The 13,284-nt window shown below is 44.2% G+C and overlaps 1 protein-coding gene across 1 annotated transcript in view; it reads left to right on the top strand.

Annotated features, from left to right (window-relative positions):
• DENND4C (DENN domain containing 4C) overlaps window positions 1–13,284 on the top strand; it is a 1,285,018-nt gene that overhangs the window by 588,499 nt on the left and 683,235 nt on the right. Inside the window, exon 18 of the mRNA XM_078675962.1 lies at window positions 6,380–6,586. Coding sequence (XP_078532088.1) covers window positions 6,380–6,586 — 207 coding nt within the window. The remainder of the gene's footprint in view (window positions 1–6,379; window positions 6,587–13,284) is intronic.

Raw genomic sequence — 13,284 nt, 5'->3', positions numbered from 1 at the left:
TTCTGCTTTACGCATCCAAGGTACATTGAGAGTAAAGTGCTGAATTTACAACTTGAGAGAACTGAGCTATTTTCTACTATTTTAAAGTCTATTTTTAAATACAGTATTGTAGATTTTTTTCATTTGGTCTTGTGTTAAGTCTATATAAAAATACTACTTTTTATAATACAACCTGTGTGGTGTCCATCTGTAGTGTTGTCACTGTATTACTGTATGTGTTCACAAATGCTTTACACACTGCCTCTGAGATAAGCCTGCCTGGTCGTGCCAGGCTACCAAGGGTGTGAGCAGGGGTTATTTTAGGAGTGTAGCCCCTTAGCCTGACTAGATGCAAGGGTCCCTATTTGGTCAAAGGTACCTACCTCTGCCAACTAGAGATCCCAAAGTCTAACAGTCATATCTCAACTTTACAGATCTCAAGTCAAAGGGCCTTCAGAGAGCTTTACAATGTATATATAAAAATGTAAAGTCAATTGTGCAGTAACTGGTAGCATAAAAACATTTGGAGCATATAGCAACATTTGTTGCAAATTCTACAAAAGTGCTAAACATAAGATGGTTTAATATAAATAGACTTAAAGATGCTCTTAAATTAAAGGTCCAGTTGTGATTACATTTTTTACTTAAAAAAAATTCTTAAAATTGGCATTAGAAATTTTCTTTTAGCACAGCGAGTAAGCGTTGATCTGATAGAAACTTCTAGCCACATATTGATTACCTTAGAATATTCCCCATGCATCAGACAAACTGGAAATTTTCAATCAGTAACTCTGCAGGCAGGTGGAGACGGTGGGAGCGCCAGAAGTGACGTGCAGGGCGCCATTAGCGTGGATCCAACAAACTACCTCAGTCTGACTTTTTGACCAATTTGTCGACGTTACTGTGCCACTTTTTAAATATTATATCCCCTGAAAAGCCGGTGGGATTCAAGCCCTGCGGTGCCTGTCAGACGAATCCCTCTGACTGAACCCTATTTGGACCACGACTCCAGGGTCTTCCCGGATTGCAAGACTGTGCATCCTAACTCAATCAGGGAATGGGTCATGAAGGTCACGGCCACTTCATACTGGGCGTCTTCACGCCGCTCCAGGTCCCAAGGACGGTCCCCGAACCTCTGCCGGAGTCGATCACATTGGTCGTCCTCTCTGGTCGCTGTCACGCTCTTCGACTGCATCGGGTAAGTCCCTCAAAAAGAAGTCCCGGAAGTCAAAGCACTCATCAATTTCTCAGCGTCAACACAAATCAAACGAGATGCGGGAACATTGCCACAAATCAAAGCCCTGCTACCACATCATCCCTGTGGAGCCCGGGTCCGCTCTGTGCCTCACTGAGTTTTCCTGGAGTGGGAGCAACCTCCGCCCAACTAAAAATACATTAAAGAGGCCATGCACAACATTTTTGGGGTGACGGGACCCCTCTCTATCACCTTCGGGCCCAACGGGTCAGGATGGGGCGGCGACTGGATTTCTGCCGGTTGGTTTGGCCTCTTTGCCAATCGGGTCCCCTGGATCTGTCTTGGATCCTGCCGAACCCTGGTTAAGAATCCACAACCTCGCCTGGGGTTGAGTCTTTTGGTGCGGTGCCCGTTGGCCCCATCGTCATTCTTGACACTTCTATGGAGCCGGATCAGCTTAGTTCGACGCCCTCTCCGAGGCTGACAAGATCCAGACCTTCTTGGACAGAGACAGTTCCTCCCTTTACTTCTAGGTCCCCTAAGGACAATCATTGAACGGGAAATGAGGGTCCTATGGTTATCCTGACCCCTTGAGAAACCCTTGGGCAAGGATAACTGGTATGAGGAGCTGGATGATGCCAGTGGCCTGGATACCTCACCAAACAGTGGCCTCCTCTCTCCTCCCAGTGTGCTACTTGTTGGTGCTGGAGGATGTAGGCCTCCGTTCAGTGCTAGTTACACCCTCAACTACTTTGAAATGCTAATTCTGACTCGGGTCCTGTATGCCCCTATGGCACTGAGGAGGGTCGGGGTCATCTGGCCTACAGCGAGTTAGCTTCTTAGCGGCAGCGCGATGAGCTGCCTGCAGAGCAGTGTCAGGTCTGGAGTCTCATATTCTCTTTTACATGAACCATGTAAAAAAGAAATAAGACTCCAGTCCAGGGTCCGACCCGCAGGCAGCTAATCGCGCTGCCGCTAAGAAGCTAATTTGTTGATTACCACTCAGCTGCTGAGTCTAACAGTGACACTGTAACTTACTTGTGAGGCTTGCCACTGCAATTCTGTATACCGGCCAGCTGCCCTCCCGTCTCCGAATCCTGGCCGCTGCAACAGTCATCCGTGACTCTCCCTCTGCAAACGTGCACGGTGCTCTAAGCAGCAGGCCCAGCAGCAGGCATCACTGCTGTACAGTGAGCTCCACATGCACCGTGGTGCCCTGGGGCTGGTTTTGCGCAGCTCCACATGCACCGTGGTCCGTCCCTTAGGGCTGGTTCTGCGCGGTCATGATTGATTTTAGTTTACCGCCATGCCTCCCACAAACGTAATTGAAGGGTGTGCAGCAGGACGTAACGTTTCATGGCGCTTATGACGTCAATCAGAATGTAATGTAGGGGGAGGTGGGAATCTATTGATAAATTGTAGCACTATTAGCCGCAGCTTTACCCTCAGCCATCCCCCAAGCCCAGTACTGTGAGCAGCGCTACCAGCCACTTCAGTTTAGTCATCATAGCAGCCCTACTGGCTTGACAGATGAGGCGCTATCTATGCCCATTATGCGTGACAAGGCATTTCAGTGCGGTGATACGGACCACCACACTGAAATGCATTAGACTAACGCCTGATGCGTGATACTTGGCAGGGCTGAGAGACTGGCTGTTGGCTCTGGACTTGCAGGATGAATGCTTCCATATTTTCGTTCTGCCATGCCAGCCCACAGAAGTTACCTGGAGTTCATGGTGGGTCAGGAGAATTTCCAGTTTGTTACGCTCCCCTTTGGCCTCACCAGCACCCCTCAGGTGTTTCAGTCCTCCCCCCTACTTCGACAACTGGCTGTTTTAGGCGGGCTCGTCCCAGGCAGTTGTTGCCCACCGTCTGACTAATATGGGCTTCCTGCATTTGCTAGGGCTCTCTATTACATGCCAAAGTCTCACCTGATTCTCTTTCAGAATATTCCTTTCATCTGAATCATTCTAGAGACAGTGTAGTTCCAAACTTACCTTCCAGGGCGCAAGTCCAGGATATTCATGATATGATTCAGATGTTTCAGCCTCTATCATGGATTTTGGTAGGACTAACTCCGAGACAGCTAGGTTATTTCACAACTTGCCAGCGGCAACAGAAGGATTAAGACTGATCCTTGGGAATGTTCAGTATCAAACGGGCTGCAGCGTTTAGAATCATCTAAAGTTTATTAAGTGAAGTTTTATTGATATTCAAGTACAGGACATTACAGTAGTTGAGTCTAGAGGTAATTAATGCCATGATTACTGTATTTCTATGTTCCACAGGAATAAAATAACTGATTTTTTTTCAAAATTTGAAAAATGAAAAAGCAAGCACTTGTAGTCCTATTAACCTGAGTATCAAAAATGAGTACCTTATCAAAGATAACTCCAAGATTTTTAACAGAGGCAAAGGTACGGGAAGGGGGCCGCAAGATACTGGCCACCACACCTCTCAATAAACCGAATGCTAAAGCCCTAACACCAGGGTCTCAGTCTTCTCCAAATTCATTTTCAGCCAGTTTTTCTTCATTCCAGTCCCAATGTTCAGCATGCAGAGTTTAAAATGTTCTGCCACTGAAATCATATTGTCCGATACAGAGACAATAATCTGAGTATCTTCTACATATGATAAACACTGTAAGCCAAATTACCTGACCAGAGTTGGCAGTGATGCCACATACAAATTAAACAGATCTGGCTGAGCGAAGATCCCTGCGGGACCCCGCATGGTAGGCTGAAGGGCTCAGCTGTAAAATCGCCACAACTGACTGTCTGAGTCCTATTAGTGAGAAAAGAACTCTGTAAATCTAGTGCTGCGTCTCTCACCCCCGCCTGCCACAAACCTTGTGCCAGGCGGGAGGGGGACACCGTGTGAAATGCTGCCAGCATATCAAGCATGACCAGGATGGCAGTGCCACCCTCATCCACCTGGCAATGAATATTGTGTGCCGCAGCAACTTGAGCCAATTCCATGGTATACTCTACAGAAACCTCTGGGCAGCCTGATTACAAATGCAATAGAAAAGCTTTAATTTCTTTAGAAAGGTAGACAGAATGGTCCCTGGTTCCTTAACCAAGGAACCTCCACATCCTTGCCATGAGAAAAGTCATCCTCATCGTCCTCAAAATCAGAGAATATATATTATTTTTTAAAGTCTTAAAAAAAATCTGCAATCCTATTACAAAAGCCTTGTGTATTCTGCAAGAATTGCAGCGGTGGGCGGTGGCTGGAGCTGCTTCACAAGTTTAAACAGTTCATTAAGGGTATGACTTCCCTCTAATACCTTTTTTGCCCTGAGCGCTGAAGAAAATCAGGACGGACTGGGCACATGTCGCCCTTGTGTCTCTGGATTTGGCATGAGAGTATGGTACCCAAATTCCTGACCCTGAGCATTTGTCCTCCAGTCAGTCTCCTCCTTAGGAAGGATCTTCAGGTGCAACAACAGGGCATGGTTCTGCACCCGAACGTGCATGCTCTCCGACTTCATGTGTGGAAATTGAGCGGAGGCAGTTGTTTTTGATATGCATCCCTTAGTATAAGATGTTATTCTGGCAGACAGGCATCCCTCAACAGAAACGATATACGCCTGCCGATGGGACAAGATTTTGGCTTGGTGTGCTGCAATATAAATGTATCCTCTTTCTGCACCCTTGTCTGAAGTTCTATAGTTTGTGTTATCGCTCACACAACAAGGTCTTGTCTTGGGACCAGTTAAGAGGATACCTTTTGTCCAGCTCTCCTTTTTTGTAGTTGCCAGACCAACCTTCCCTGTTCAAGTCACCCCTTGTGACAAAGTTTCTCAAAGGTCTCCAGTACCTGTTTCCTCCTACACTGTTCATTAAGCATCAGTGGGACCTTAATTTAGTTCTTACGTTTCTAATGTGTTCACTCTTTGAGCCCATGCACAGCTGTCCTCTCCGTCTCCTCACTATAAAATCTCTTTCTGATGGCCATCACATATGCCAGGACGGTCAGTAAACTGCAAGTGCTGCATGTCCACCCTCCATATACCACCTCCTTCCCAGACAAGCTGGTTTTGCGTATGCATACTTAGTTTGTGCCAAAGATGGTGATGCCCTTAAAGCTCGGCCAAAGCATCACTCTGTCAACTTTGTTTGGTCTGCCTCACCCGTTCAAGAAAGAGGAGAAGCTCCACTTCCTAAATCTGAAAAGAGCGTTCTCGTTATAATTAGTCCTTCCAAAGACATTCGGGTGGTTGTTCTCCTTTGTATTGTGCTTGCTGGAGCAAAGAAAGGCAAAGCTGTGCACAAGATGGCCATCTCCAGATGGATTTTTACTCTGCTTTAGGATCTGCTTTGCATTGGTTATGAAGCAACCCCCTGAGGGTTTGCGGGCTCATTTTGCCAGAGCCAAGGCTGTGACCACTGCATTAACTTGCATAGTTCCAGTCCTGAATATCTGTCAGGTAGCCACATGGACTTCATTGCACACGTTCCCTGCGCCTTGAGACCCTAACGGGTGACTAGCCTCGCTCTATAAGAACCCTGATTGATCGATTGACGTTCGCCAAACACCACTGCCTAGACAGCCCAGTCCGGCGTGATGGACATTTCGCCTGTTCAGTCCTCCAGGACTGTTTTTTTTTACCAGTTCTCAGACCCACCTCCAGGGAGGTATTGCTTGGGTATATATGCTAAGGTAAGCGATCTGTAGCTGAAGTCTCTATTAGATGAACAAGTAACTTACCTATGGTAACACCTTATATGGTGGAGACTCTTATCTAGCTGCTGATATTTTACTGGCCCTCCCATCCTTCCTGTTCTGCGAACTGTGATTTACATCAATCAAAAGAGGTCCTTGAGGATCTCACTCCTGCACACTGTTCACAACACCTCAATGTGGCTCTGTGGTTCTGACGTGGAAAATACTCATGTAACTGAGATCAGCGCGCTGGGGCGGCACCTATATAGGGCATGGCGCATGTCATTTCCTTTGTGGATGACGCTGCTGTGGAGCTGGGTACTACTCAAAAACATCCAGATCCAGTCTGATGCCTGGGGAGTATTCTAAGGTAAGGATTTTGCAGATAGTAGGTAACATGTTCATTTACAGTAAATATGTATCCATGAATAAAAGTCTTGAGGAAGCATTCATTTATTTTTTGCATAACTTGCTTCATCATATCTATAACTAACTTTTTGTGTTTGTTTAATTTTGTATTTTTACTTTTACATACAGGAGATCAAAACAGCTCAGAAAATAGCTAGAAGATATTACACAAACCCACCAATGTGGGCAAAGTGCCTGTTTAGCCACTGTTATAGCCTGTGGTTCATTTGCTTACCTGCTTATGTAAAGGTTTCACACCCCAAGAATAAGGCGCTGCAGAAGGCATACGATGTACTTGTTAACATGAGGAAAACCGAAGTGGAACCACTAGATGAGGCAAGTTTTTATAACTGTACATTGCATGTTAATTCTGGGTGAAGGAATGGTTTGTATTGTGCCTAAGATAATGCAATTGAGTACCAGGCTGTGGATCAAAAGGCACACATACTGTCCTACCTTAATCCAAAAGGCCATTTTAAAGTGATTGCACTTTCTGCTTTGTTTTGCCCTTATTCATAGAGCCAATGCACAGGAATGTGTTTGTTTTCAATTATCTTTGCTCGACTATGTAGAAATATAACTTTGAGCTTCACTGGCTTAGTATCTTTACTTGTGCCCCTTTTAATGTATGCACAGTGCTTCACTCTTTGCCTTCTTAAAATCTCTTGAGCTTTACATGTAAGGTAGGTTTCTACTTGACACATCTAATAGTTTATTCAATTCTAATTTATCTCTTTTTGTTCTCTTAATTATTTGTTTTGTATAATGGATTAGTTTCTGCCTAATGTGTGTTTTTTAGTTTATGCTTTTGATTCTTCATCCAGAAACTGGTTGCTTGTAGTATTAATGCATAGTTGTTCTCTGGCATCGTGGAATAAGGTTAACTTTCAAATAACATGATATGGTAAGCTGGGGGTCTGGTTTTACTTTCCCATCTTAAGTATGAGCCTACGTCCCCATAATGATTCATTTGTTTGGCTTAGGAACCAGGTCTGACAAAGTTATCATCGTGTGATGGAGTAATTTGACCGTCATGGTGTAAAAGGATATACTGATTGTTGAAGAATTTGCATTTCTGAACTCTTTGATATGGGGGTGCACATTCTGACAAGAAGAGCCCACGCTGGAACAAGTTCAAGAAGACCTCTATAAGTTGTTTAATTGGCACAATAATACCCTCAAACTGATAAACTCCAACCAAGGGAAAGTAACAAATTGGTTTGGCCTGCAATGATAAACAGAATTGGTAAATAGCCCAACTGGAAAAATACTGCAGTGTTAGAAGACAATATGACATATGCATGTGAGGCCATTCTAGGGCAATACAAAGGATGTAAAAAACGAAATACATGGTAAGATGAAAAAAAAACATTTGGAACACTTGGTTATGCTGCCAGTCAAGTGATGAGCTTTTCAAAATTAACAAGATCATCAGATAAGTGGTGGCTTATTTTTACACTGAAGACTTTCTGTTGTTCTCAGATAACAAGATTGCAGTGATCCAAGAACTGATCAGTCTGAGTGGAGCTGTCACCCTACCAACCCATTGGCCTCACACAGCTCAACTTATATATTCTTCACTCTTTTAACCCTAAGAGCCAATTTCAAGTGCTTAAGTCAGTGTTGGTATAAAAGCATCAAGCTTTTTTAATGCTCTTGCTTAGCAACATTCATCAATATCCATATTTCAACTCCAACCCAGTCCTCTCAGAGACTATCCACTCTCAGAAAAAGTATTCAGACATACATTTATAATCTGACTTTAGTAGGTTGCAGTGCCAGACCCAAAGTTGCTCACCAACTGCTACACAATATTTAGCCTGCTCTATCTCAATATCATTGTGTAACTGACACCACTAGAAACATTAATGGAATCTCAGAAATGCAAAAATGTCACTGGCACAATAACTAGTACTTCAGTGCATACTAAAGAGGATATGCTGGAAGTTATAGATGTCAACATTCTCAATCTCCTGGTGCATCTTACCTTCTCCACAACATTTCATGCAATCAGCCATGCAATCCTTTTCAAAAAGTTGGAACTTTAGGTGGGGATTTTAGGGCCACTGGTAGTCAACACATCAGGATTTGGCACCTCCATGTTGTCAACTGTGAAGGTGTTTGTGGTGTTCACCACACAATTTGTTCTCTCTCTCAAAGTTTAAAGTATATCTATGGCCTTTTGAACAGTGGCGCTTGCAACCCGAGATCCAGGTCAAAAGGTATGATAATGTTAAGTCCATAACTGGCTGAAGAAACGATGAGCAACCTACAGAAACATCACTGAGTGTTTTTGAGCACATTTTATTCAGGGTGGCCAGATCAGAGTTTCATACCCCTATGCTGAAAGATCTACCCACCAATAAAACAACCCTTGTCTGCCCTACCAAATGCGCACCTAATGTCAGTCAGCAGGTCCTATATAAAGCCTATGAGCTCTGTTAGAAGCATATCTTAACTCTACCTTACTGTCATTTTGAATAGCTTTATATATACCAACTGCCAATATGCCAAAATCATTGTGCAGGACCAAATAGGTGTAGAAAATCTGCCATGCGGTGTTGATATCTGGCACAGCTGAGAGCCACATGTAACTCGAATGACTTGTCACATTGGTGTGTAGCACACCTTGTGGGTGAATTTAAAGTGTAGCAAGTGGTGTTGGCGTTGTCTTTAATTTCGGAGCAACAGAACTGCAGTTGCTTGTCATCTAGGGGAAACCCGAGTGTTCCTCCCATCTCCTCCTACTCCTCTCGGTAGTTTGTGTTTTATTCTCCCATATTGCAGCATACAGATGGGAAACCATTTTTCTGTCTCTGTTTGGAGGTGTGCTCAGGGGCCTCGTTGCTTCAGGCCCCATGGGATGAAGTTTATTAAACACCTGCATGCTGTGCTTTGATTGGAAGTACAAAATATTGTCTTCCTGTGTTGTCACTCCCAGCTACTTAAATTGAGGTAGTATTAGAAATGTGTTTACTCCCATGCATTCCAGGTGAAACCATTTCTTGAATTTTATTGACAGTAATATACATGGGTTATTTGCCAGATACTAGGCTTGTACATACAGGGGAGCCATCCCAGGTATTTCTACTATGTGGTACCATGCCCAGTTAGTGTAGTCCACTGTGTTGACATAACATAAATACTGTCCACTGTGTTGACCTAACATAAATAGTAGGTCTTGGTGAAATCTAGCCAGTATCTTAATTAGCTCCCTCTCAGTCACTAGTTGAGTTTGGTGTGATTCCAGGTGAGAACAGCTGAAAGCAAATAGTGGCTGGGTGACATACTAGTATATTTCCATGTCTGAAACCACTATCTACCTTGATCATAGTGGAGCTTACGTATGTCTAAACCATTTGTATTGCCTAACTGCCAAGAGCCGCTTTTTCAACGGGATTCAGAGTATTTTCAAAGGAACCTTTGACAAGGCGGATCAGGATGGTGGTGAAGAGGTGTAGGAGCTTGGAATGTATTACCATTTTAATGAGGGGTAGTCGGTTGACGATGGACAATCTTATTGTGGAACACGGAAATAGCTTGGCCATAGTTGGCGCTATGTACCACCACTAGGCCACGTGCATGTATAAACTAGCATAGTCCACTAGTTTTTTCCTTTATTGTATTGAGTACTCCCAGTTAAGTTTGTGTTCCTTCTGGTCAGTGCACACATTTTAGATTTTCCCAGCTAATGTTTAGGACTGTGAGTCCCCCTAACATTTTGACTTGCTAAACAATGGGTTTCAGGTTTTGACTCCACTCTGGGACATAAAAGTGAATATTATCCTTGTACAATTACTCTCGTGTTGCAGCTACCTAGTTGCAGGCCTCTGCTAAATAGTGTTCTGTCTAAGGATGCCATTTGTTTCGGTGCTATCGCATATAATAACATATAGCGGGCACTCCAGGTTTCAGTAAGTAATCTTTATCTGTAAACAATTTGGATAAATCTGAGATTGCTCTTAACAGGTTCCATTTGTCTGACATTTTTTCTTGGTTGTGCCATCTATAATTTGAGCTTTAGTGATCACACCCCATCTGTGATATCTCTCTCATCCACACCTTATGTGTCTACGATTTCTCCCTCTCATTTCCTATTTTCTGTGGCAAACTCTCCCCTACCTTTCAGTCTGTAAAGCCTAATTTCAGATGCTATCCCTTCAGATCAGTTCTATGCACCCATTTGTAGTAAACAAGCCACGCTGGTATGATGTAAACCAAGTAGGTTTATTCACAGGTTGGTTAACAGGTCCTGTAGGTGGTAAATCGCAGCCCCACCAGGAGCAGCCTGCTAGCTGCTCAGCCTCTCTGACCAACTGTCACACCTCATCTAGTCACCCAGGCATTCTAGTGAAGGTCCACTCACCAACATTCCATACAGAGTAGACACACACAGGCTGAGCAGCTAAAGTGAACAAACATAGGTAATGAAACATCATGTGAGAATACTACACCATTCAATCAAGCTTCTCCTTGCATTTAGGATGGCTTTTTGGGTTGTATTACAAGAGAAAAGATAAATCCCTTTCCGATTGCACAAAAAGGTTTAGGACCTGGTAAGTTTAAGGATGAGCAAATACAAATAAATCCATGATGGAAAGGCAATTCGACTTCTCTCCTTTACAGCACCAGACAGATCCTCTGGGAAACTGCAAAGCACTAAATGGGCCTTGCCCTATGCTGCCCCGTGGGATCAACACGTGCCTCAAGACATTTCCCAAAATTATCTAATAGTCTAGCCAGAATTAAAACTATCCTGCATCCTAAGTTATTACATTCTAGCTTATCATGGTAAAGACATGATACACTGTAGGAAATCCACCTTTTCCGTGTGATCACTCTAATTTCTTTGCCTTTTGCTGGACCCTATACCTCTGCTGGATTTAGAGCTCAGTGCACTTTATACCTGTTAACCAGCACGAAAGTGCCTGTGCCCCTCTTCAGAAATGGCCACATTTGCATACTCCTAATTAGTATATTTAGCATTCCTAGAAGTCCCTAGTATATTGCACACAATGTACCAGAGAGCCTGGTAGTTAAATACCAGTAGTGGAGCACATATTATGGCATCCACTTTAGTGGAAGTGCATTTATGGCTTGGTGGTCTATCACTGTAGTGTGACTGTAAAAGTGCAAAATATTTTCAAATTAAAAAGCTTTCTTTAGAAAGCGTTGTCACCCCTATGTATGCTTTGTAGCCCAGAAGGCAGGATTCTTGGACTTCAGAAGTAGGACATGTAGACATTTAATGTTAACATGCCCTTACAGAGATTAGCACCCAAAAGCTGATTTCACTGTGGCAGGCCTAGCTGTCCTGTATGGAAAATCAGAGTCCAAATTAAAATACTAATATTGTATCTCAGGAATGGGACCAGGTAGAAAAATAATTAAACCACTATTTTTTTAATAGTTATTACAAATCTAATTTAATGGTGAAGTTGAGGTATTAATAAATATTAAGGGAAAGTAACTTTTAGGAAGGCAGCTTTTCCCTTCCTGAAGTTTCTGAAGGCTAATTTGCATTGGCTTTCTAGCTTCTCCCAGCTAGTAATTTGCCTTAAATAGGTATGAAATACTTCCCAGGAGCAAACAATAGGGTGAGATGACTGCTCTGAACCTCATAGAATATGCAGGGGGTGGACTATGGATTTTTTTTGGGCATTACTGTCCTGCAGTTTCCACTAATCAGTAGGAACTGTGTGTTTTTGGACAACAAAAACTTAGAATGGTTCCAGACTGATTCCATGCACCCCGCTGGATATGTTGTCCCTTGGACCTGCTAGCTCACAGTGCCACCGTTAGCCAACCTGAAACTAGACATTGAGCAAACAGTTTTGACAACTACTGAACATGACAACCCTGTTCCCTCAGAAACTGTAGTGACAGACCTATGACTTTTTGCTCAGTCACTAATGCTCTCATTCGCTCAGACAAATATATAATGAATGCACAAAGGTAAGTTTTTCAGTATTTTTTTCACCATAGTGATTCTTGTATAGTTAATATGTGCTGCATGATTAATAGATAGGTTATAATGAGTGTCAAACAATTATTAAAACGAAGAGTTCCACCATCTTGTTGTGACAGCTTATATATGCTTTCATATACAGTATTACAACAATCTAGCATACTCCTACACCGCAAACCCTAACCTACTTTTCTCGGGTGTGACTGTTTTATCTGTCAAGAAAAGCCCCCTTATGGATGATCTATCCCCTTTACCTGGTGGGTAAGAATGCAGGACCCCATCTTGGTCACAAACTGGACACTCCTCATGGAGATGCCAGTCAGCTGCTAGGCAAAAGCTTCAGCATTAAATTGAGCAACATATGGGATGTGGCTAGCGACCAGACAAGATGGCCGCAGTTTAACCGAGCTCTGTGGTAGACTGGGCCTTCCCGCATAAATCCGGTAATTGATCCTGAACGAACATTAGTGTTGCACTAAGAATCCAGTGGAGGACAACTTCCGACGCCGAATGGGCTAATCTGGACCCCCGGAGCTGCAGAGAGCGCAGAGATCTGCTAACGAGAAGATCGCGGCCTGTGCCCACGTTGCAGCCGGGACCTAAAGTCAAACTCACCCTGGACGAAGGTAGGCAGCGTCTGCTGTGGCGGAACTGGGCGCGGAGGCTGAAGGCACGCTGACTCGGCTGTGAACCGCTGTGCGGCGTTAAATCACTGTACCCGCGGCTGGGAGACACAGGCAACGATGCATACTAGCAGCGGGGGAAGACCATCGGTACCCGGGGAGGCCCCGCACAACTGGGTCTCACTGACGAAGCGGCCTAGGCACCAGCGGGCAACAGATTGTGCAGCGCAAAATCATTTCAGTGGGGTCACTCACTGCTCTCAGTAGCAGCAACTTCCAACGCTGGACCCCCAATGATCAAGAGATCACTGTGACCTGCCATCGGGAACGTAGCGGCCTAGAACCACGCTGCAGCATGGGCCTCAAGTAGGGGCTGACCCCGGACTCCGGAAGACCGGTGCAGGACTGACGTAGGCGGTATTGGCCGGGCAGAGCTGGGCACT

Source organism: Lissotriton helveticus, chromosome 2_1, assembly GCF_964261635.1.
Source record: "Lissotriton helveticus chromosome 2_1, aLisHel1.1, whole genome shotgun sequence".
Lineage (NCBI taxonomy): Eukaryota > Metazoa > Chordata > Amphibia > Caudata > Salamandridae > Lissotriton > Lissotriton helveticus.
Note: the sequence above shows the minus strand (reverse complement) of the source record. Positions and strands in the feature narration are given on the sequence as shown.